The following is a 25,525-nucleotide window of genomic DNA, read 5'->3' as shown; positions in this document are numbered from 1 at the left end:
AAAGAGAAGTCAGGTGAGTACAGAGGGAAGCTTCTTTTCCCTACAAGCTAAGATAATTCGGAGAAATAGAATAATAATAGAATAATTGATGAATCCTGCATTGAGCAGCTGATGACCCCAGAGGTCCCTTCCAACTCTATGATTGTATGATTCTACTTAGACAAGAAATCCTATACTATTTTAGACAAACGGTTGTCCAATCTTTCATAGAAACATAGAAGATTGATGGCAGAAAAAGACCGCATGGTCCATCTAGTCTGCCCTTATACTATTTCCTGTATTTTATCTTAGGATGGATATATGTTTATCCCAGGTATGTTTAAATTCAGTTACTGTGGAGTTACCAACCACATCTGCTGGAAGTTTGTTCCAAGCATCTACTACTCTTTCAGTCAAATATTTTCTCATGTTGCTTTCGATCTTTTCCCCAACTAACTTCAGATTGTGTCCCCTCGTTCTTGTGTTCACTTTCCTATTAAAAACACTTCCCTCCTGAACCTTATTAACCTTTCCTTTAAAACTTCCACTGTTGGAGAATTCACAGCTTCTGGAGGCAAGTTGTTCTATTATCAGGAAATTCCTCCTTAATTTTAAGTTGCTTCTCTCCTTGATTATTTTCCACCCTTTGCTTTTTGTTCTGCCTTCAGGTGCTTTGGAGAATAGGTTGACTCCCTCTTCTTTGTGGCAATCCCTGAGATATTGGAAGACTGCTATCCTGTCTCCCCTGGTCCTTCTTTTCATTGAACTAGCCATGCCCAGTTCCTGCAACCGTTCTTCATATGTTTTAGCCTCCAGTCCCCTAATCATCTTTGTTGCTCTTCTCTGCAATCTTTCTAGAATCTTTTTTATATCATGGCAACCAAAACTAGATGCAATATTCCAAGTGTGGCCTTATACCAAGGCATTATTAAAGTGGTATTAACACTTCACGTGATCTTGATACTATCCCTCTCTTAATGCGGCCTAGGACTATGTTGTCTGTCTGTCTGTCTGTCTGTCTGTCTGTCTGTCTGTCTGTCTGTCTGTCTGTCTATCTATCTATTAGATTTGTATGCCGCCCCCCTCTGCAGACTTGGAGCATCTGCAGCACATCGCTGGCCCATATTTAAATGATTGTCCACTAGGACTCCAAGATCCCTCTCACAGTTACTACTATTGAGCGAGGTACCGCATAGACTATACTGGTGCATTTTATTTTTCTTGCCTAAATGTAGATACTTGGGGTGTGTTTTGGTTGCAGCAAAGCCATTGGGCACACCTGAAAGAGACAACGGGTTCTAGGAAACCCTACCTGTTGGGAAACCGAAACCACCTGCTGGATGTTAGCCACCGCTGCTTGTTGGGAGACCACCTGTGGGATCTTGGCCACCTTTAAGAACAAGGTATTAGGAAGGGTGAGAAATCGGTACATATTTTCACTTATGGTGGACGTGTCCGAAAGCAAAGAATTATTGGAATAAGGTGGAAAGATGGCTAAGAGAAATAACAGAACAAGAAATTAAGAAGACTCCAGAATTATTTTTATTAGGTATTACAAATGATAAATATAAAAAAGAAATATATTATTTAATAATTCATATTTTAGTAGCCGCAAGGATTGCTTTTGCACAACAATGGAAAGATATGGAAATTCCCAAGGACGAAGAGGTTTTTAGTAAGATTATGGAATGCGCAGAATTAGATATGATGATGAGGCGGTTGAATAATCCAAGTGGAAACAGAATTTTATAAAACTTGGCAAAAGGTTTATTGTTGGTGGAATAAAAGGAATGTTTGAAGATGTTGAAGTATAGAGTTTAATAGTTAAATTTATTAGCTATAGAATAGTTTATATAAAGATATTTTACAGAAATGTATACTTTTCTGAATTGATCTAAACTATAATTATTATTTTCCTTTCTGTACTAAGATGACTTCAATACTGAGTGGAGCAACTGTAGCTCCTTTTTATGTTATGTGTTATGTTTTGTCTATTTTATGTCAGTTTTTTTTTAAAAGGAAGGGTGAGGGTGGGGTTGGAGGGTGCACAAATTCAACAACCTCCAGCAGGTGGGTTTGTCCTGAGCTGAGCTGAGCCAAGCCGAGCCAATGTTTATTAGACCTTGCCTTCTATCAATTTTGCGTGCTGACCTGGCCCGTGGGTCCTTACAGGTAGTCCTTGACTTACGACTGGTTGTTTAGTGCCTGTTCAAAGTCCCCGAAAAAGGGGACTGAAGTTCTGATGGCCACCCTTTCTCCCCAAAAAGAGCCACGTGACCAGATTATCTCAGGGACCGCCTTTTGCTGCACGAATCCCAGCGACCAATTAGGTCCCACAGAGTGGGTCTTCTCCGGGTCCCGTCAACTAAACAATGTCGCTTGGCGGGACCCAGGGGAAGAGCCTTCTCTGTGGCGGCCCCGGCCCTCTGGAACCAACTCCCCCCAGAGATTAGAATTGCCCCCACCCTCCTTGCCTTTCCTAAGCTGCTTAAAACCCACCTCTGCCGCCAGGCATGGGGGAATTGAGATACTCTTTCCCCCTAGGCCTTTACAATTTTATGCATGGTATGTCTGTATGTATGTTTGGTTTTTATAATAATGGGTTTTTAACTGTTTTTAGTATTGGATTATTATTATATGCTGTTTTATTATTGCTGTTAGCCGCCCCGAGTCTCCGGAGAGGGGCGGCATACAAATCCAATAAATAATAATAATAATAATTTTGGGCACTTAGCAACTGACCCGTCTTTACAACTGTTTGCAACCACGTGACCCCAACATATGACTTTTCAGAGAATAAACAGTATTTGGTTCTGGTTTCCAGGTTTTGATTTTTTTAAAAAAACTGTATCATTTTTTAAAATTAATCTTCTGAGTTGGCATCCTTCAGTCTCGAAAGACCATGGTTATCATGCTCTGGATTCCCGAGAGCAAGACGTCTGGGTAGGTTAGTATGGAGCAGGGGTAGGCAAAGTTGGCTCTTCTATGACTTGTGGACCTCAGCTCCCAGAATTCCTGAGCCAATCATGCTAGCTCAGGAATTCTGGGAGTTGAAGTCCACATGTCATAGAAGAGCCAGCCTATCCCTGGTATGTTACCCCAGCAACATCCCCCCTCTCCACGTCTCTGAAATATTCCAGTGGAATGGCAAAGGCCAATGCATCTTCTAATTAAAAAATACTCGATTGTGCAGAAATGGGTGGGTTGAAATTGAGGATAAAAGATAAAAAAGATAAAGAATACTTTCAAACATGGTTAGATAACAGAAGCAGAAATTAGAAATTGGGAAAATACTATTATGTATGGTTTATGTTTTAATATGTTATAATATAATATACTATTATGTAAAGCAAATACACCCAGACAATATGCAGTTTATAAAGTATTAATGTATGTTAAGGAAACAGTTTATATAAAATAAATAGTTAAAAAAGAACCTGCAGCAAATAATGGGTTGACAATATGACCACAGCGTTCACTTTACAACTGCCACAAAAAAATGGGACATTTATGCAAAATGGGCATTTACACACAACGGTGTGCTACACAACATCACAACCAATAATTGCGAGCTAAACTGCGGTTGTTAAGTCGAAAGACTGCCTGCACCAATTTGAGGTTAGATGGAAATGTTGAGAAAGCAGTGAAGAGTCCAAGTGGAAGGTTTCAATTCTAACCTAGGATTCCCTAAACCACAAAGCAGACTCCTTGTCCCGACAAAAACTTATTTTTATTAAGTTACTGTGAATTCTTCTAATTCTGGCTTCTCTTCAGATCGTATAAATCTTTCGCCTTTTTCTCATTCACAACCAGTAAAGTCTTTCAAGGGTAAATTTACAGTCACAGACCTTATCTGGCTTGGAGAGCTGATAGGTTGATATCTTCAAAACTTGGCAAAGAGTCTGAGATTCACAAAGCAATTAAGTGAACTGTCTCCTGCAAACTCCCCTTGCCTTTCGCTCTTCTCTTATTCCCTATGGGAGGGGACATTCATTGTCCAACTGTGGCCTTACTCCCAAGTCGACCCTTGTTCCTTAGCTGTTCCCTTCATCTTGCAGCTCTGTCCATGCACTTACTGGGAACAGGCTCCAGCTATTCTTCTGCCTCACTGCTGTCTGACTCCAAAGGCAGCTGATAACTGTCAGACAGCCCTGGCCCTATTTCTGCCTCTGATGTAGAGGACTCATCAGAGCCTTACCCAGACTCCAGGACTGAGCCATGTTCCTCCTCCACCACCTCATTGTCTGAATCTGCTGTTGCTGGCAGACCACAATAGGTTTCCATGGTTTCCTCCTTCCCACCCACCTCCAGGAATGGAATGAAACAGGGGTGCCCCTTTACCTGTATTTGGGTCTGGACCTGCTGTGCCCCGCCTGTCTTCTGGGGCTGAGAAATCGGCGATGGTAGGAATTGGGCTTTGATGGCCGGCTGGGTGGTGTAGACTTTCTGCTGCTGAGATGCTGGCTGCTGGGTCTGGACAGTGACCTGCTGGGAATTGATCTGGTGACCATCCCGGAAGGGAGGGTAATGATTGCTGTCAGTCTAGACTGGACCTGGAAGGAGCTGGGTTTGAGGCCCTTAAGTGGCTGGGAAGGTCAACTCGTCTGCCTTTCCAGGAGAATAGGGAGAGGGGAGAAAGCAGGTGGTGATCTGTGTTTTGTCTTGGCCGAAAGGCAAATCATCGAGAAGAAATTAAGAGGCGGATGAATCTGCCACTTCTGACACCGGTGGACCTTCAGGAGAACAGCTCTGCTCCATCGTGACCCAGAAATGACCAAGGGGACCTCCAATCAGACATCTTCCCCTAGTAACGTCAATTGGGTTCTCCACGGAATGTGGTTTCTGATGATTAAATCTAAAAGAACCCTTATATAGAGGAGGATGGGGAGGAGGGAGGAAGAATGGGGTTTATGGAGAGGAGGAAGAGGATGACAATGACAACTGTGGGGTCCTTGGTGCTTGGCAATTTCCTTGAGGACATTTCACTACCCAAGTAGCTAACACCATCAGGGATTGTGGAGAGGACTGTGGGGTCATAGAAACATAGAAACACACCACTCTTGATTCCTACCTGATGTGGCCTTTGTAAATTCAAGTGGTGCAGTGGTTTTTGGAAAAAGAAGATTGACGGCAGAAAAAGACCTCCTGGTCCATCTAGTCTGCCCTTATACTATTTCCTGTATTTTATCTTAGGATGGATATATGTTTATCCCAGGTATGTTTAAATTCAGTTACTGTGGAGTTACCAACCACATCTGCTGGAAATTTGTTCCAAGCATCTACTACTCTTTCAGTAATGATTGGTGATTTCTGAGCTTGGGGTTTTTTTTGCAGAGGGAGGGAGGGAAGGAAGAAAGGAAGGAAGGAAGGAAGGAGGAAAGGAAGGAAGGAGGGAGGGAGGGAAGGAAGGAAGGAAGGAAGGAAGGAAGGAAGGAAGGAAGGAAGGAAGGAAGGAAGGAAGGAAGGAAGGAAGGAAGGAGGACTGTGGGGCCCTTGGTGCTCTCTGAGCTTGGCGATTTCCTTGCAGACATTTCATTGCCCAACTAGGTAACATCATCAGTGTGGGAAGGAAAAAGACTCTGAGGAGGGAGACTGACCTTCTGTTGAACACCTGCCTGTCCTTGGGCAACCTGTGGCTGGATGACCTTCTGTTGGGCCGCCTGGTGGTGCTGAGCTTGTTTCACCTTCAAAAACTGTTGAACATGGAGCGGCTGAGCCATCACTGCCTGCCCTCCTGCTCGGATTACAAAGAACGGATTTCACAATTAGCCACTTGTTTCAAGGCCGTTTTAATTTTGAACTAAAGACACTAAATGAGCAGTTACAAGTCAAGGATTACCTGTCTCTGTCTTTCATTTTTGACTTGCAAGCCACCCAGATTCATTGACTGGGCAGCTACAGAAAATGGACGAACAAACGATTCAGCTAAACTAAATACATCCTAGCCCCGTTTTCCACCCAAATCCTTTTTTTTAAAATACCTGCTGCTTTCTGCGGCTGCCCAATCGCCACGCTGATTCCGGAGACGGTAACGGGCAGGGCGGTCACCCCCGCCGAGGACACCACTGGGACGGACATCACAGGCGGCTTGGCCAAAGCCACTTGGGCTGCTTGAGGCGTCTGGCCTTGGATCTGGCTTTGGGCTTGGAGCTGAGAAGCAGCTACACGCGTCTAAGCAGGAAGGAATCGGGATTATTTTATTTTATTTATTTTCATTCATTCATTCATTCGTTCGTTCGTTCGTTCGTTCGTTCATTCATTCATTCATTTATTAGATTTGTATGCCGCCCCTCTCCGGAGACTCGAAGCGGTTCACAACACAAAGCACAGTACAAATCCAACAATAAAAAGCAATTTAAAACCCTTACTATAAAAAAACAATCATACTCAAACCTTGCGTAAAACGGGAAACGGCCCAGGGGAATCAATTTCCCCATGCCTGACGGCAGAGGTAGGTTTTGAAGACTTTGCGAAAGGCAAGGAGGGTGGGGGCAATCCTAATCTTCGGGTGGGAGTTGATTCCAGAGGGTCGGGGCCGCCACAGAGAAGGCTCTTCCCCTGGGCCCCGCCAGACGACATTGTTTTGTCGACGAGACCCGCAGAAGGCCAACTCTGTGGGACCTAACCGGTCGCTGGGATTCGTGCGGCAGAAAGCGGTCTCGGAGATAGTCTGGTCCGATGCCATGAAGGGCTTTATAGGTCATAACCAACATTTTAAATTGTGACCGGAAACTGATCGGCAACCAATGCAGACTGCGGAGTGTTGGTGTAACATGGGCATACCTGGGGAAGCCCATGATTGCTCTCGTAGCTGCATTCTGCACGATCTGAAGTTTCCGAACACTCTTCAAAAATAGCCCCATGTAGAGAGTGTTACAGTAGTGGTAAGGTTGTAAGTCGAGGACTCCCTAGCCAAATAAGGCTGTAACAATGTCATTTGGCAGGGTCTAGGAGAAGAGCCTTCTCTGTGGCGGCCCCGGTCCTCTGGAATCAGCTCCCTCCAGAGATTCGTAATGCCCCCACCATTCTCGCCTTCTGCAAGAGCCTTAAGACCCATCTATGTCACCAGGCATGGGGCAACTAGTATATGCCCCCCCTTCCTGACCATTAAATGTTATGTGTGGATATGATTGAGTATATTGGCTGTGTTTTAAGTTAATGGGATTCGATTTGGATGTGTATTGTTTTTGCATTGTATGTTGTGAGCCGCCCCGGGTCCCCAGAGAGGGGCAGCATACAAGTCTGCATTGGTTGCCGATCAGTTTTCGGTCACAATTCAAAGTGTTGGTTATGACCTATAAAGCCCTTCATGGCACCGGACCAGATTACCTCAGGGACCGCCTTCTGCTGCACGAATCCCAGCGACCAGTTAGGTCCCACAGAGTGGATCTTCTCCGGGTCCCGTCAACCAAACAATGCTGCTGGCGGGACCCAGGGGCAGAGCCTTCTCTGTGGCGGCCCTGGCCCTCTGGAACCAACTCCCCCCAGAGATTAGAATTGCCCCCATCCTCCTTGCCTTTCGTGAGCTGCTTAAGACCCACCTCTGCCGCCAGGCATGGGGGAATTGAGATACCCTTTCCCCCTAGGCCTTTACAATTTTATGCATGGTATGTCTGTATGTATGTTTGGTTTTTATAATAATGGGTTTTTAACTGTTTTTAGTATTGGATTATTATCATATACTGTTTTATTACTGTTGTTAGCTGCCCCGAGTCTGCAGAGAGGGGCGGCATACAAATCCAATAAATTAGATAGATAGATAGATAGATAGATAGATAGATAGATAGATAGATAGATAGATAGATAGATAGATAGATAGATAGATAGATAGATAGATAGATAGATAAATAATAATTAGGTGAACCTGTGCAAACGTCTCCCTTGCTACAGCTGAGAGATGCCGTTCTAAGCTCAGCTGTGGATCAAGGAAGACTCCCAGGTTGCGGACCCTCTCGGAGAGGGGCAGAAGCTCCCCCCTCCCCCCAGGGTAATGGACGGACAGATGGGATTGTCCTTGGGAGGCACCCTGGGAAGCTCAAGCGGTCACTCACCAACCGGGCTACTTGGAGTCCAGTGACTGTGGTGCCAGCAAGGACCGCGCCTGGCCTGGAGGCCGCTACCGCTGTCAGCTGCTGCGTGGGTTGCTGCTGCACCTGGACCTGGGCTGCCTGTTGTTGTGCTCCGGAGGCTCCCTGGGCCTGGGAGGATTGTTGTTGCGTTGCTTGCATCTTCTGCTTCTGGAACTTGATCAGCTGCTCCTGGTTGGGGGAAGCCAAGGCCCCCAAAGAACGTAAATTCCTACTTCTGCTACGGTTTCCCCGAGCCCGGTAGAGGAATCCCCTGGGATAAGTGGCTTTCTTTGGAAAGAAAGTGGGAGAGAGGGAGGGGCCGCCCAGCTGCTTCCGAACCACAGAGGCAGAGACCCTCCTCTCCCTCACCTGGGAGATCTTGCCGACCGTCTTAATCTGAGGTTGTGATGGGGTCTGGCCTGGGGTCTGGATCTGGGGGACTTGGACCTGCGCCGTTGCTTGCTGCTGCTGCTGTTGTTGGCGTAGCAGCTGGAAGTGATTTTGAGGGATGGTCTTTCCCGAGAGTTGCACACTGGCTGCAGCAGCTGGAGGGGGGAGAAAAAGAATCATGAGACACGGTGGTGCAGTGGTTAGAGTGCAGTACTGCAGGCTACGTCTGCTGACTGCCAGCTGCCTGCAGGAACTGCCTGCTACCTCACGAATCCCAGCGACCTTTCAAGCCCTACATTGCATTGGACCAGAGTACCTCCGGAACCGCCTGCTACCGCACGAAACTCAGCGACCGATAAGGTCCCACAGTGTTGGCCTTCTCTGGGTCCTGTCGACCAAACAATGTCATTTGGCGGGCCCCAGGGGAAGAGTCTTCTCTGTGGCGGCCCTGACCCTCCGGAATCAACTCCCCCCAGAGATTAGAACTGCCCCCACCCTCCTTGTCTTTCGCAAACTACTCAAGACCCACCTTTATCGCCAGGCATGGGGGAGTTGAGACACCTTCCCCCATGAAAAAGCGCCTGAGGTTGAAAAAATGCTACTCTCAAGGATGATAAGTTTTTAACTTAGTTTTTTTCTTAACATTAGATTTGTATTTGCATTGTATTGTTATTATTGTTGAGTCCTCGGCATACAAACCTAATAAATTATTATTATTATTGTTATTATTGTTATTATTATTATTATTATTATTATTATTATTATTATGTCAATACAACATGGCAAACGAGATCACTATGCTGGATTTCGTATTTCATCACCAGTTGAGCACTTCCCAAGCACCTAAGACTGCGTGATGTAGTGTAGTATTATTATTATTATTATTATTATTATTATTATTATTATTATTATTATTATTATTATTATCATTATCAAGCCCCCAGAGGTTTTACCTGGTGTCACCGGAGTGACCAAAGACCTCGGTTGGGTCTGGACTGGAGTCAGGTTAGTGGTCACCACAGCTGAGGCAGTCACAGAAGTGACCGCTCGAACTCCGGGCGTAGACGTGAGGGTGACCAGTTCGGTGGAGGCGGCTGACGTGCCGGTGGCTCTCTGCTGGGAATGGACCACCTGAGCTGTGGTGGTTCCTGCTCCCGACGTCTGAAAGGAAGAAGAGAAATGGGAAGGTTGGCGGATTTGCGGCTAAATTCTCCTAGCCGGAACTGAATTGTGAGAGCTGCGATGCCGGTCAGCTAGATGAAAATCTGCATTTGTAGCTGAGTTTTTCCCCCCTGGAATCTTCCCTGTCTCTCTCTCTCGAGCATCTTCAGCCACATCTGTAACGATTTGGTAACTTCATTCAACGGCGCAACATCGTCCCTTGTGAAGCTACAACGCATCATGGTTTGTAACGGAAGGGTGCCAATCTTAGAAGGGCAGGATGTCAGTTAAGAATAATAACGTAATAATTGTTTATTATTGCTGTGAGCCGCCCCGAGTCTACGGAGAGGGGCAGCATACAAATCTCATAAATGAATGAATGAATGAATGAATGAATGAATGAATGAATAAATAAATAAATAAATAAATGTCTTTAGATCAATGCAGTTGTCAGATCTGTGAATCTGCTATTCTTCGAGGGAAGAAGGGGGCCCCATACTTCCTTTAAACTTTTCCACCCTTCTTTCCTACCTATCCTATACCATGTACCGTATTTTTCAGAGTGTAAGTCACACATTTTTCCCCAAAAAAGAGGGTGAAAATCTGGATGCATCTTATACTCCAAATGTAGCCTTGCCCAGCCTTTGAAACGGGCCCAGTTATTTAATACAGGCTTGTATTATGACTGTAGTGATAGTAATAATGAGGAGGAGGAAGAGCAGCAGCCACAGCAAACGAGGAAGAAGGGGAAGAAGAAGGAAGAGAAGGAGAATGAAGAGGACGAATAGAAGAAAGGAAGAGGAGGAAAAGAAGAAAGAAAAAAAGAGGGAGAGTGCAAAAAAAAGATCTTTCTCAAAGCCCATTTCTAACTCAAACCTAGAAAATCTAGTTTCTTAATGTTCAATGTTCAGCAAACGTTCTTTTAACCTCATATTTCACCCAGCAGAAATAGCAAATAAAAATCAATGGCCTTTTAGATATATAGACCACTTTCTGCTCTCAAAAGGAACGACTATCATGAGGCTTTTAAGAAAACAGTAGTTCTCTGAGAAGACCATAATATTTCTCTCCCTGTTGCCAGTACAGCTTTGCCAATGCGAACTTCATGGACCGAATGGGAATAATATCTAGGACAGATCCATTTAGAGAACGCAGAGATAGAAGTCAGGTTCTCACTGTATCATCAGAAGAAATTTTAAAGGCAAGGAGGAGGTGGAGATGGAGGAGAAGGAAGAGGGGGAAAGGAACAGGAGCAGGGGGGGGGAAGAGAATGAAGGAGAAGGAGAAAGAGGAGGAGGATGAGAAGTAGTAGTAGTAGGAGGTGGAGGAGCAGGAGGAGGAGGAGGAAGGAGAAGGAGAGGAGGAGAAGAAGAAGAAAAAGAAGGAGGAGGAGAAAAAGGAGGAGGAAGAGGAGGAGGAGGAGAAAGAAGAAGGAGAAGAAGAAGAAGAAGAAGAAGAAGAAGAAGAAGAAGAAGAAGAAGAAGAAGAAGAAGAAGAAGAAGGCATTTAAACATAGGCAATGATTATATCTTTTAACACATCCACATCTGCCTATCCCAAGTCCTTGGGAAGGACTCAATCAGTGGATAAAAATGTCAAACCCAGCCTGAATATCTCGATGTCTATGTAATGAGCCTAATACTTCCAATCCTATCTATTCTTCTCCAAAGGCTGCCCACCCACATTTTAATACAAGGTGGCTATTATTATAATTTTATCATCATCATCATCATCATCATTATAACTATCATTATTATTACTATTATTATTATTATTATTATTGCAAAATTCACCGTCTTAGTTTTCTGCTCCGAGGAACGGCCACTCACCGCCAGCGTCCCGGGAATAATGGGTGAAGCCAACCGCTTGTTGATGGGTTGAAATGTCGTCGCAGGGACCCCAGTTATGGTGTTGACGCTCACGGTGGCTGGAAGCAAAGGCAAAGTCACTCGGGTTGCAGGTGGAGTAGAAATAATGGGGGGGGGGGATTTATTTTGCTGTTTTCCCTCTTTGCAAGGATGGGCCAGATATACCTGTCTGTATGTTGGTCCCAGTCACTGTGGGTTTCATGGTGCCAGCCTGGAGAGAGAAGGTATCGACATTGGTACGAGAGGAACCAGGCAGAGACCCTCCTGATCCCTTCCAGGATGTCTTCCAGCATTAATAGCAGTAGCACTTAAGATTTATATACCACTTCACAGTGCTCGGCATCCCTCTCTAAGTGGTTTACAGAATCAGCTGTATTGCCACCAACAATCTGGGCCTTCATTTTACCCTCCTCGAAGGATGGAAGGCTGAGTTAATCTTGAGCCGGTGAGGATTGAACACCTGGCAGTTGGCAGAGTTAAGCTACAATGCTGCATTCTAACACTGCGCACCATAGAAGGAAGGAAGGAGAGGCAGGGAGGGAGGGAGGGAGAAAGGAAAGAAAGGAAGGAAGTGTGGAAGGGAGGAAGGAGGGAGGGAGGGAGGAAGGAAGGAGGGAGGGAGGGAACAGAGGGAGAGAGGGAGGGAGGGAGGAAGGGAAGGAAAGTAGGGCAATAGCCCTTAGACATATCCCGCTCCACACTGCTTTCCAGCCCTCTCTAAGCAGTTTACCAAGTCAGCCTCTTGCTCTCGACAATCTGGGTCCTCAAATTAATGAGCCTAATGGCTTATTAACTTATTAAGTATTAACTCCTTCAGGCCCACAACTTGAAGCCGATCCTTTAAGCAGGATAGTGGACTTCCTCAGTGTTCATCCTAGCTAAGGTGGGACTATAATTCGCAGTCACCCAGCTGGCTTTCAGGCCTAGAACTCACCGTCTCCTGGTTTCCTCACCCACGACACTATTTAGCATGGATCTTCCTCTCTCCTAACTCTGAGAGGTAACCAAGGGAAAGGAATTGTCCCAAAGCCATGCACAAAATCCGGTTGTTGCTTTGTGGCCCCTGTTGGGTTGCCTGCAGAGAGCTTTTCCCGGCCTCTTTGCAAGCCCGCAAAAGGGTCTTACCAACACAGCTGTGTTTGCCACCGTGGTCGCGGCCGTCTGCAGCCCACCTTGAGGCTGCTGGATGCCCTGGCCTTGCGCCTGGGGCTGAGACTGTGCTTGCTGCCCCGCCAATGGCTGAGCGGTTTGCTGTCCGGCCGGCTGTTGCTGCTGCTGTTGCTGCTGCTGCTGCTGTTGTTGTGGGGCGGCTTGTTGTTGAGCTCGCTGCTGTTCTGCCAGAGCCTGGAAAGAAGAAGACAGGCAAAGAGTTGACAGCGGGGCTTTCGCTTGGGGGGAAGGGGGTGTCCTCCCTCGGGGGTCCTTGCCGTTTTCTTGCAGTTTGATCCTGCTTCCTTTTCTCTAGGGCTGAGAGAGGGGGACTCGCCTCCAGTTGCCTAGTTAATGTGGGTCCTTGGTAGCTTTCTTGCAGGCCTTTCAAGACCCAACTAGCTTTCTAGCATCAGTGTTACAAAGGAATGGGTTCTCCTTCCCTTGAATCAATCTTACCACTTCTTATTGATTAGATATTTTCCCTGCTTCTATTACTTTGTAAGGAATTGAAGGCAGCGAATATGCCTAATTTGCCTTATTCATTTTCTAATAATAATAACAATAATAATAATAAAACAACAGCAGAGTTGGAAGGGACCTTGGAAGTCATCTAGTCCAACCCCCTGCTTAGGCAGGAAACCCTACACTACTTCAGACAGATGGTTATCCAACATCTGCTTAAAAACTTCCAATATTGGGGCATTCACAACTTCTGGAGATAAGCTGTTCCACTGATCAACCGTTCTGATCAGTGGAACAGCTTGCCTCCAGAAGTTGTGAATGCCCCAACATTGGAAGTCTCTACAACAACAACCCTGTGAGGTGGAGAGAGAGAGAGAGAGAAAGAGAGTGACTGGGCCAAAGTCATCTATCTGGATTTTATGCCTAACATGTGACTAGAACTTACTGTCTCCTGGTCACTGGCTCAGTCACGCAGCCTGCTTACAGATGTATTTCTCCCGAAGGCAGTCTTACAACTTAGCATGATCAGCAAATAGGCTCAATAATTAAAAACACAATTTCTTTCTTTCTTTCTTTCCTTCTTTCTTTCCTTCTTTCTTTCTCTCTCTCTTTCTTTCTTTCCTTCTTTCTTTCTCTTCCTTCATTCTTTTCTTCCTTCCTTCCTTCTACCCCCGCCTCTTTTGTTCTTTCTTTATCTTTCGACCTACCTTCTTTTCTTTTGCAATGCGCTCTGCTCTGAGAGATGCAACTTGAATTGGAGGCAGTGGCTTATCATAGTTGATGCCGCTAGAATTAGAGAAAAAAATAGATAGCTAATAGCTAGGGCCATGACAGCAAACCTTTTTTTCCCCTCGGGTGCCAAAAACGTATGCATGTATGCTATCACATCTGCGGGCGTGCCCACCCATAATTTAATGCCACATATACCCAAGGGTGGGCTACTGCCTGGATGAGGGGGGCGGGGGGGGGGGGGCGGGACAGTGGGGTAGTGAAAATGGAGCTGCACCCCAGAGCATCCAATTTGCACTGACAGATGTTGAATGTTGTTATAATTTATGTTTGGTATATATGTGCTGTTTGGTTTTTTAATTATTATAGGGTTTTTAGTTATTTTTAATATTAGATTTGTGCCATTATAATATTGTTTTTATCATTGTTGTGAGCTGCCCCGTCTTCGGAGAGGGGTGGCATACAAATCTAATAAATTGAATTGAATTGAATTGAAAGAAAATGCAGGGCATCCTGCATAAGCGATGCCCACAGTGTGGTAGTGAAAATTTTGGTAGTCCTTCAATGCATATGCCCCACTTCCATTCCCATGAGTGTGTGACACTCCCATGCTGCCCTGGCCCCGCCTGCACCTACAACCACCCGTGGTTCCCTGTTTCCTGACTTCCGGTGAGCATGGTAGGCTCTTGGATCCTGGGGAGGGTGAAAATAGTTCTCCCCGTCCCCCCAAGGCCGAAAATGCCCTCCCAGAGACTCTGTGCAAGCTGAAAACCAGCTGGCTGGGGCACATAAGCGTGCTGGATCTGAGCTAGGGCAAAAGCTCACTGGCCAGAAGATATGGCTCCATAGATTCGCCATCAAGAGGATAGGGTAATAAGTAAAGCCGCTTCGGTTAAATAGGAGGCACAGAAAGGTGATGCAAATGAGCAAACAGGTAAATGAATGAAAGGTAGGAAAAACAAAACATAGAAACATAGAAGACTGACGGCAGAAAAAGACCTCATGGTCCATCTAGTCTGCCCTTATGCTATTTCCTGTATTTTATCTTAGGATGGATCTGTTTATTCCAGGCACGTTTAAATTCAGTTACTGTGGATTTACCAACCACATCTGCTGGAAGTTTGTTCCAAGGATCTACTACTCTTTCAGTGAAATAATATTTTCTCACGTTGCGCTTCAGATTGTGTCCCCTTGTTCTTGTGTTCACTTTCCTATTAAAAACACTTCCCTCCTGAACCTTATTTAACCCTTTGACATATTTAAATGTTTCGATCATGTCCCCCCTTTTCCTTCTGTCCTCCAGACTATACAGATGGAGTTCATTAAGTCTTTCCTGATACGTTTTATGCTTAAGACCTTCCACCATTCTTGTAGCCCGTCTTTGGACCTGTTCAATTTTGTCAATATCTTTTTGTAGGTGAGGTCTCCAGATCTGAACACAGTATTCCAAATGTGGTCTCACCAGCGCTCTATATAAGGGGATCACAATCTCCCTCTTCCTGCTTGTTATACCTCTAGCTATGCAGCTAAGCATCCTACTTGCTTTTCCTACTGCCCGACCACACTGCTCACCCATTTTGAGACTGTCAGAAATCACTACCCCTAAATCCTTCTCTTCTGAAGTTTTTGCTAACACAGAACTGCCAATGCAATACTCAGATTGAGGATTCCTTTTCCCCAAGTGCATTATTTTACATTTGGAAACAAACACAAATAGGCACAAAGCAGTTAAATTAAACCTTGATGGTTATATACAAACTCATGTAACACATCACTAACATAACACAGTGTTGGAGCGAATACCCTAAACTCTAGATCCAGTGTGTGTCTCCAAACTTGACAACTTTATGACTTGTGGACTTCAACTCCCAGAATTCCGCACGGCTGGCTGAGAAATTCTGGGAGTTGAAGTCTACAAGTTGTAAAGTTGCCAGATGGGGTGATTCCTGCTCTCTGTCACATGTCTTTTTTTTCACCTTCTCTTGCCAGTTCTTACCTTTCCGCAAGGACGGAAGTGTGTTTAGGGTTTTTCTGGAAAGGATTCATGCCAAGCCTGAAATAAATGCCAAAAAAGATAGCCGTTAGTTGGAAGGCAATTTAAAAATGCCACGTGAAATTACAGTATTTTTTGGACTAGAAGACAGACCAAGATTTCAAACAGGTAAGTAAGAAAAACATTATTTTTTTTTGCCCTCCCCAAGTCCCCGGGAACACTCTCCAGGCCTCCCAAACCTTCTGCGTGCCCCATTTTTGTGAAAAACAGGCCTATTTCCCAAAAAATATTGGACCCAGGGGAGCAGGGCTTCGGGAGGCCAAAAATGGCTGTATTTGGTGTATAAGATGCACCAACATTTCCACCTCTCTTTTTTTTTTGGGGGGGGGGGGGGTTGTGTGTGTGCATCTCATACTCCAAAAAATATGGTTAGATGCAAATCCAAATTAGAAATGAAGGAATCGGTTTAGGCGCACAAATCAGAGGCTCAAATTGACACCAGGGACATTTCCAGGGCCTTCACCTTTTGTTCACAAGACATTCTTTATAGCAATAGCATTTAAACTTATATACCACTTCATAGTGCTTTTACAGCACTCTCTAAACGGTTTACAGAATCAGCCTCTTGCCCCCACCAATCTGGGTCTCATCATTTGACCCACCTTGGAAGGATGGAAGGCTGTGTCAACCTTGAGCCAGTGGTGAGATTTGAACTGCTGAACTACAACTGGCAGTTAGCTGAAGTAGCCTGCAGTGCTGCACTCTAACCACTGCGCCACCCCCAACTCTTTATGTTTCCCTGAAGTATTTCTATTATTTAATATGAGACTGTATTTTTAGTTTGTTCATTATATTATATATTCATATAATCCATTATATAATCATTCATTCATTATATAATCCTGGGTCTAGAAAGCTTAGAACTACGACACCTAAAACACGATCTAAGTATTGCCCACAAGATCATATGCTGCAACATCCTGCCTATCAATGACTACTTCAACTTCAACCGCAACAACACAAGAGCATGCAACAGATTCAAACTTAATATTAACCGCTCCAAACTAGACTGTAAAAAAAAATATGACTTTAGCAATCGAGTTGCCGAAGCGTACCGGACTCAGTAGTGTCAACCCCTAGCCCCCAACATTTTTCCCTTAGACTATCCATGGCTGACCTCTCCAGGTTCCTAAGAGGTCAGTAAGGGGCGTGCATAAGTGCACCAGTGTGCCTCCTGTCCCCTGTCCAATTGTCTCTCCTTTATCTCATTTATCTTTTCCTCCTCTATTTTTATATCTTTTCTTCTATCCTTTTCTTTATATATATTACTACATGTCTATTATCTTCAATATGTATTGTGTATTGGACAAAATAAATAAATAGATGGTAGGTAGACAGACAGACAGACAGACAGACAGACAGACAGACAGACAGACAGACAGAAAGAAAGAAAGAAAGAAAGAAAGAAAGAAAGAAAGATATATAGATATTTTATCTATTATTTTTAGTTTGTTCAAATATTTATATTGCCCTTACTACTTTAAAAGTAACACAAGGTGGCAAACATACTCAATACTTCCTTCTCCTCCTGTTTCCCCCACGACCTACCTGTGAAGTGGACTTGGATGAGAGAAAGAGAAAGACTGGCCCAGATGCATCCAGCTGGCTTTCATGCCTAAAGCCTGAAAGACTGGAATTCCCTGTCTCCTGGTGAGTGGCTGAAAGTAAGCTAGTAGCTTTCATGCCTAAGACGGAACTGTAACTCACGGTCTCCTGGTAATACCTGAAGTCACTCAGATAGCTTTTATGCCTAAAACAGGACTAGGACTCAAAGGTTCCTGTAATTGACCCAAAGCCACCCACCCAAACTTTCATGCCTTAAGCAGGACTACCGGTCTCCTAAAGCAGAACTATAACTCACCTTCTCTTGGGGATTTACCTGAACTCACTCAACTGGCTTTTATGTCAGGACTAGGACTCAAACTTTCCTGGCAATTGACCCAAACAACTTTCATACCTTAAGCAGGACTACAACTCATGGTTTCTAAGTTAAGACCTTCTCCACTACACTTGGCTCTCCTTTATCAATATCACATCTGGCGACTGCCAACTGGTTTCAGGCCTATTAGAAACAGAAAATTGGCGGCAGAAAAAGACCTCCTGGTCCATCTAGTCCAGTGTTTCCTAACCTTGGCTGGACTTCTACTCCCAGAATTCCCCAGCCAGCATTTTCTGGCTGGGGAATTCTGGGAGTTGAAGTCCAAATATCTTCAAGTTGCCAAGGTTGGGAAACACTGATCTAGTCTGCCCTTATACTATTTCTTGTATTTTATCTTAGGATGGATATATGTTTATTCCAGGCATGTTTAAATTCAGTTACTGTGGATTTACCGACCACGTCTGCTGGAAGTTTGTTCCAAGGATCTACTACTCTTTCAGTAAAATATTTTATCACGTTACTTCTAATCTTTCCCCCAACTAATTGTGCCCCCTTGTTCTTGTGTTCATTTTCCTATTAAAAACACCCCTCCTGAACCTTATTTAACCCTTTAACATATTTAAATGTTTTGATTGTGTCCCCTCTTTCCCTTCTGTCCTCCAGACTATACAGATTGAGTTCATGAAGTCTTTCCTGATATGTTTTATGCTTAAAACCTTCCACCATTTTTGTAGCCCGTCTTTGGACCCGTTCAATTTTATCCATATCATAGGTGAGGTCTCCAGAACTGAACACAGTATCCCAAATGTGGTCTCACCAGCGCATATTAAATATGGAAAGAATTTGTTTTCTCCTCAATTGTTCTTTTATGAACTTACATGGGTTTGATGGGTGGGCTCCTCTTCCCAGCGATCAGTTTCATGATCTCAAAATGGTTTGTGTAGAGATGGGTGTGCGACGCACCTTCGTCTTGGGCGTACAGCTGGTTGGTCCGAAGCGGGCGATTGTTCTTCGTCTAAACATGAGCAAACGTGACAAGCTTCATATATGGAGCAACATGGAAAGAAGCAGGGAGGCATCGGTCTACGTACCGATTCATGTGGGAGTTTCAACGTAGTATCCAAGTGTTGGTCATGACCTTTAAAGCCCTACATGGCATTGGACCAGATTACCTCCGGAACCGCCTGCTACCGCATGAATCCCAGCGACCGATAAGGTCCCACAGAGTTGGCCTTCTCCGGGTCCCGTCGACTAAACAATGTTGTTTGGCGGGCCCCAGGGGAAGAGCCTTCTCTGTGGCGGCCCCGGCCCTCTGGAACCAACTCCCCCCCCGGAGATTAGAATTGCCCCCACTCTCCCTGTCTTTCATAAACTACTCAAGACTCATTTATACCACCAGGCATGGGGGAGTTGAGATATTCCTTCCCCCTAGGCCATTACAAGTTATGCATGGTATGTTTGTGTGTATGTTTGGTTTTATAAATAAGGGTTTTTAGTTTTTTTATTATTGGATTGTCACATGTTATTTTTATCATTGTTGTTAGCTGCCCCAAGTCTACGAAGAGGGCGGGCATACAAACCCAATAAATTATTATTCTTCCCTAATCTGGCATTCTCCAGTTATGGCAGACTATACTATTGCAATATTTCTCAACCTGGCCAACTTTCAAAAGGATGGACTTCAACTCCCAGAGTTTCCTAGGGTCTAGCTTCTTAAATAGCAGACTCTATGGCTGTTGGAGCTTAGTGGGTTGGTTTAACCAAGGCTTGAAGCCAATGTTTCAAAACCTGGCCAACTTTCAGAAGGATGGACTTCAACTCCCAGAATTCCCCAGGATATGGCTTGTCTAGATAATGGACTCGATGATTGCCGGATACAATGGGTTGGACCCAGGCTTTAAGCCAACGTTTCTCAACCTCTGTAACTTTAATTGATGTGGACTTTAACTCCCAGAATTTCCTAGCCAGCCAGCATGGCCGGTTGGAGAATTCTGGGCATCAAAATCCACATCTTTTTAAGTTTGCGCAGGTTGAGAAACACCAGATGGCAGATTCCATCTCAACCAGAGGAGACGGTCCAAACAGTCATTCAAGACTACTTCATGCAAAGGCTGAGAACAGAGGAAACCAACATAGAGTCTGTGCTTTCTCACGTCTCAGGATAACAAACAGAAAGAGGAGAATGAATTCTTGATCGATCTCTGTTGCCTATCCTCTGGGTTGTTGTTTTTTTAATTTTCAGAACTAAACACGGCTGGTAGTTGCACCAGCATTTATGAGAAGCGAGTGCCAATAGACCCTTCCGGGTTGCCCCAGGAGCAAATGTGCTCTTTGGCCATTCCATAAGCGTAGTCTGGTTTTCCCGGTCATGGGAAAACTCGGATTGTTTTTTGCCTGAACCAGCCACAATGTCCCGTTGAACACCATCGGGCTAAGCTGAAAACCTACAACTGACAAACCCCCATAGGGTTGGATCTCTGCAATCTTTAACGCCCAAACCGAGCCAACCAAATGAAGGCTTAGTGTAACGCCCAAACTTGGCCATGCATCTGTGCATGGACAAACACACGCTGAGCTTTTTCTTGAAATGTTGGGTGTCCTAATTGAGTTGCAAATCAGCAAGCTCACAAAGGCTTAATATTTGTGATGTCGGAAAGAGGGCTCCAGGGTTTTGCCCCCTCATTGGAGTGTGCGTGCATGGTGTGTGTATATGTGTAATCCAATTTGCAGAGAACCACTCAGAAGAACCACTACACCTTCCTAACAATATAGCTATTGTACTGCTCAGATTCTGGAGGGGTTAATTTGAAGGGGGTGGGGTGGAGGTGGAGAGGAGTCGATACATTACCTGAGGGGGTGTTGCAGGGATTAATTCATTAAAGTTCTGCAAAGCAATCAGATTTCAAAATGAAAAGTAAAAAACAAAAGAAAAAGAAACAGCTAGTAGCCAAAAATTGATTAACTCAAACCCAAAAAAGAAAGAAAGAAAGAGGGAGGGAGGGAAGAAAGGAGAGAGGAAGGAAGGGAAGGAGGGAAGGAGGGAAGGAGGGAGGGAGGGAGGGAGGGAGGGAGGGAGGAAGGAAGGAAGGAAGGAAGGAAGGAAGGAAGGAAGGAAGGAAGGAAGGAAGGAAGGAAGGAAGGAAGGAAGGAAGGAAGGAAGGAAGGAAGGAAGAATCCAGACTAAACCATGAGGAATGAAGTGTCATTTCTTGGGGGTGGATGGATTTTATTTTTATTTTTCAACAAAAAAATTTTTTTAAAGAAAAAAAAATGGAATTCAAACCGGGTGAGGAAATTGCTCAACCGCATGCCAGAGACACAAAAGGGACAACCACAATCTACTGCGTCAGACGCGGAAAATAAAATGGTGGGGGTTTTGAAAGGGCCGAATCGGGAGGCGAGGGGCTTGGGGTGTGTGAGATGGGATTTATGCACTGTTCCTACTTCAGGCTGGGGTGCCATCTCTGCTGACGCTTAAAAGAGATCGGAACTGTCTGCAATTGGAACAACAATTTGTAAGTGCACACCTTATAAATGCTTTTAGTCTTCTTCTTAGGGTTCGCTTCATACATAAGCTGTAAAATAAGAAGCAAAGTTTGACTTTCCGCGCGGATGGGTTTGGGAAGGCGATTAGTGTCACAAAAATAAAAAGTAATAATAGTAATGATAATAATAAAAGAAAAAGTGGGGGGGGTTTAAAAAAACAAGAAAGTCCAGTTGCCTTTTGAAAAAAAGCACCATTGGGACAACCACGATGTGGATGACTGAGAATCTCCATTAACTATAATCAAAGAAGTCATCTCGTGGGGGTCAGCGGGCAAAAGAGGGGCAGGTGCGAGGCCTGGTGGGGGGGGAGGGAGAAACAGACTTCATCATCTTTGATGGGGACCCCCCCCCCTCAAAAGGAACTGGGGAGCATGCTGGAAAGCCTTGGCACAAACTCCGGGGTCTCAGCCTCGACGCCCATCCTTCGAAGAGGCATCAGGTTTAAAACCTAGCTCGAGAGGGCAAGCCGGGGCGGTCGCGGGAACAGCTTGGCAATTTCTTAAACGAGCAAAATAATTAAGAATAATATTTCTTTTTTAAAAAGAAAAAAGGAAATTTTTAAAAAAAGGAGGAGGAGGAGGATAAAGCGCCACATGAAAGCATCACACACACAGGCAAACACGGTCACAAAGAGGGAACCCGCTCCGAGCGGGTTTGTGCGTCAGGCCCCACTCGCTTGCGTCCTCCCCCCTTCAGCCGCAGGGGGGGATCAGGGGAAGCGCCCCCCCCCCCCACGTTTGGACTGGCACTCACCTTTCCTTCTTCGCGGGGAATGATGATGTTCTCGTATCGGTTGCGGCACTGTTTGGGGGAGCGGTAAACCCGGCTGCAGGAGTTCACCACGTCGCTCACCAGGTCCCAGTTGGGGGTGTGGGCGGGGGACATGATGGCCAGGTTGAGGGGGAGTTCCAGCAGCTGCTTTACGGCCTGCAGAGAAAGTGGGAAGAGCGCGGGGAAGGCATCAAATCAACAGAATAACATAAGAACATAAGAAGAGCCTTGCTGACTCAGGCCAAAGCCCATCGAGTCCAGCATTCTGTGTCACACAGTGACCCTCCAATTGTCCTTGGGGATCTTGAGCAGAAAGAGAAGGCAAGACCCTCCCTTTCCCTTGACCCCCAACAAATGGTCCTCAAGGGAATCCTGCCTGCTTCAACCAACATAGAGGCAGCACATGGACATCCGTTTCAGTAACCACCATAACACTTGGCATCCATGAATCTGTCTAATCCTGCCTTGAAGCTCTCCAGGCTGACAGCTGTCACGACCTCTTCTGGAAGGGAATTCCATCAACCAAGGACCCTCTGTGTGAAGAAATATTTCCCTTGTTTTGTCCTCACTCTCTTACCTATGAGCTTTAGGGAGGGCCCCCTCATCCTAGTATTGTGTGATAGATTTTTTTTTTCTCTATCCACCTTTTCTATCCTATGCGTGATTTTATACACTCCGATCAAGTCACCCCTTAAACGCCGTCTTTCAAGGCTGAAGAGACCAAGGCGTTGCAACCTGGTTTCATAAGGGAGGGGCTCCATTTCCTTCATCTTTCTTGTTGCCCTTTTTTGCAACTATTCCAGTTCCATTATATCCTTCTTGAGGTGCGGTGACCAGATTACTGCAAGTGTGGTCTCACCATCGATTTGTGCAGAGGCAATACAACACTTATGACAAGCAGGAAGAGGGAGATTATGATCCCGCTATATAGAATGCTGGTGAGACCACATTTGGAATAGTACTGTGTTCAGTTCTGGAGACCTCACCTACAAAAAGATATTGACAAAATTGAACGGGTCCAAAGACGGGCTACAAGAATGGTGGAAGGTCTTAAGCATAAAACGTATCAGGAAAGATTTCATGAACTCAATCTGTATAGTCTGGAGGACAGAAGGAAAAGGGGGGACATGATCGAAACATTTAAATATATTAAAGGGTTAAATAAGGTCCACGAGGGAAGTGTTTTTAATAGGAAAGTGAACACAAGAACAAGGGGACACAATCTGAAGTTAGTTGGGGGAAAGATCAAAAGCAACATGAGAAAATATTATTTTACTGAAAGAGTAGCAGATCCTTGGAACAAACTTCCAGCAGACGTGGTAGATAAATCCACAGTAACTGAATTTAAACATGCCTGGGATAAACATATATCCATCCTAAGATAAAATACAGAAAATAGTATAAGGGCAGACTAGATGGACCATGAGGTCTTTTTCTGCCGTCAGACTTCTATGTTTCTATGTTTCTTATCGACTTATTTTTCATTCCCTTCCTAATCATAATCATAATAACGGAGGCAAGACGTTCCGCCGATTAATTTCTCTGTCATGAAATTCCTCCTCAGTTCTAGGGTGGATCTCGTTTTCATGAGTTCCCCCACCCGCTACTTCTTGTCCCACCCTCATGGACTTCGGAGAATAGGTTGTCACCCTCTTCTTTGTGGCAGCCCCTCCAATATTGAGCCGGGGTGGCGCAGTGGTTAGCGTGCAGCACTGCGGGCTCCCTCAGTGGTATATAAGCCTAAATGTTATTGCTATTGGAAGACAGCTGCCATATTACCAAGTGATTTTCTTGATTAGACTAGACAAACTCAGATCCTGCAACAGTTCATCAATATCAGTTTAACCGTCCGCAAGGCTTTTTAAAAATTTATTTATTTATTGGATTTGTATGCCGCCCCTCTCCGTGGACTCGGGGCGGCTAACAACAGTGATAAAAACAGCATGTGACAATCCAATACTAAAACAACTAAAAACCCTTATTATAAAACCAAACGTACATACAAACATACCATGCATAAATTGTAGAAGCCTAGCGGGAAGGAATATCTCAGTTCCCCCATGCCTGACGGCAGAGGTGGGTTTTAAGGAGCTTACGAAAGGCAAGGAGGGTGGGGGCTATTCTAATCTCAGGGGGGAGTTTGTATCACTAAAGTGTCCTTAATATCTAGAAAAAGAATAACATGTCTAACTAAAGTTTTTTGCTTCCGTGCGTGAGTGGAAGCAAAGAAATAGCCAAAAATCGGCGAAATCTAGTACATGCGAGAATTCTCGCACGAGATTTCGCTTCCGATGCATGCGCAAAAGCTGAAGCTCGCGGTGGCGCACGCCCACACCAGTCGCCAGTAGCACACCGGTAGCATCGGCGACAGGCAGCCCTTCACTGGATGGCCACCAGAGAGATGCTTGGGATCGCTTTTTGGGTTGGTTTGACAGACTGCCTCTCACCTGGAGGAGAGCCCAGTCTTCGCTGATCAGCCACTCGGGGTTGTCCTGGCCGGCCTCCGCCGCCGGCTTCACTAGGGTGGGCAAGGGCTTGGCGAACGGAGTCTGCTGTTTCAGCAGGATGTTCTTCTTCTGCTCCTTGCCTTCCCGCCGCACTTTCAGCATTCCCGGAGCGGCGCGGTCGAAGAGGGAGCGAGGAGGGATGACCATTTCTCCATGACGCTGCTTCTTCTTCCTTCCTACAGCTGGGAGGGAGAGTGGCCACAGTCAGCAGGACAGCTAGGGGAGTGTGTCTGTCTTTCTTTCTTTCTCTTTCTTTCCTCCCTCCCTTCCTCCCTCCCTCTCTGTCTCTCTCTCTTTGTATGTATCTCTGTATCTCTCTGTCTCTCTGTCTGTCTCCCTCTCTCTGTCTCTCACTGTCTGTCTCTCACTGTCTCCCTCTCTCTGTCTCTCTCACACTGTCTCTCTCTCTCACTGTCTCTCTCTCTGTCTCTCTCTCTCCCTGTCTCTGTCTCTCTCTGTCTCTCTCTCTGTCTCCCTGTCTCCGTCTCTCTCTCTCTGTCTCTCCCTCTCCCTGTCTCTGTCTCTCACTGTCTCTCTCTCTCTCTCTCTCTGTCTCTCTCACACTGTCTCTCTCTGTCTCTCTCTCTCACTGTCTCTGTCTCTCTCTGTCTCTCTCTCTGTCTCTGTCTCCCTGTCTCTCTCTCTCACTGTCTCTCTCTGTCTCTCCCTCTCCGTCTCTGTCTCTCTCACTGTCTCTCTCTCTCTGTCTCTCGCTGTCTCTCTCGCTGTCTTCCTCTCTGTCTCCTTCTTTCTGTCTCTCTGTCTCTCGTTGTCTCCCTCTCTGTCTCTCTATCTCTCACTGTCTCTCTGATTCTCACTGTCTCTCTCTCTCTGTCTCTCAGTGTCTCTGTGTGTGTAGAGACAAACAAGAGTGCATGCAGTCTGTCCCGAACATGTCAAGCCTCAAGCCAGGAAGATGACTTGGATGGAGTCGTATCAGCTTCGAGGCGAAGGTGACA

General features: G+C 45.4%; 1 protein-coding gene across 24 annotated transcripts in view; it reads right to left on the bottom strand.

Annotated features, from left to right (window-relative positions):
• The window catches only part of EP400 (E1A binding protein p400), a 110,592-nt gene that overhangs the window by 2,729 nt on the left and 82,338 nt on the right, over nucleotides 1-25,525 (bottom strand). For 8 of the 24 annotated variants that reach the window (XM_070762604.1, XM_070762608.1, XM_070762586.1 and 5 more), the window contains 17 exons: nucleotides 24,507-24,748; nucleotides 22,042-22,215; nucleotides 21,270-21,317; nucleotides 20,591-20,626; nucleotides 18,621-18,757; nucleotides 15,807-15,863; nucleotides 13,789-13,867; nucleotides 12,593-12,811; nucleotides 11,633-11,678; nucleotides 11,393-11,526; nucleotides 9,392-9,599; nucleotides 8,418-8,593; nucleotides 8,031-8,237; nucleotides 5,961-6,150; nucleotides 5,577-5,713; nucleotides 4,321-4,467; nucleotides 1,292-1,369 (listed from right to left, as the gene is read on the bottom strand). In XM_070762604.1, the coding sequence (XP_070618705.1) occupies nucleotides 1,292-1,369; nucleotides 4,321-4,467; nucleotides 5,577-5,713; nucleotides 5,961-6,150; nucleotides 8,031-8,237; nucleotides 8,418-8,593; nucleotides 9,392-9,599; nucleotides 11,393-11,526; nucleotides 11,633-11,678; nucleotides 12,593-12,811; nucleotides 13,789-13,867; nucleotides 15,807-15,863; nucleotides 18,621-18,757; nucleotides 20,591-20,626; nucleotides 21,270-21,317; nucleotides 22,042-22,215; nucleotides 24,507-24,748 (2,315 nt within the window). The remainder of the gene's footprint in view (nucleotides 1-1,291; nucleotides 1,370-4,320; nucleotides 4,468-5,576; nucleotides 5,714-5,960; nucleotides 6,151-8,030; nucleotides 8,238-8,417; nucleotides 8,594-9,391; nucleotides 9,600-11,392; nucleotides 11,527-11,632; nucleotides 11,679-12,592; nucleotides 12,812-13,788; nucleotides 13,868-15,806; nucleotides 15,864-18,620; nucleotides 18,758-20,590; nucleotides 20,627-21,269; nucleotides 21,318-22,041; nucleotides 22,216-24,506; nucleotides 24,749-25,525) is intronic. The other 16 variants (XM_070762602.1, XM_070762612.1, XM_070762594.1 and 13 more) reach the window with 15 other exon arrangements.

This window comes from Erythrolamprus reginae, chromosome 10, assembly GCF_031021105.1.
Source record: "Erythrolamprus reginae isolate rEryReg1 chromosome 10, rEryReg1.hap1, whole genome shotgun sequence".
NCBI classification, from domain to species: Eukaryota; Metazoa; Chordata; class Lepidosauria; order Squamata; family Dipsadidae; genus Erythrolamprus; species Erythrolamprus reginae.
This window is presented reverse-complemented; position numbering and strand designations above follow the sequence as displayed.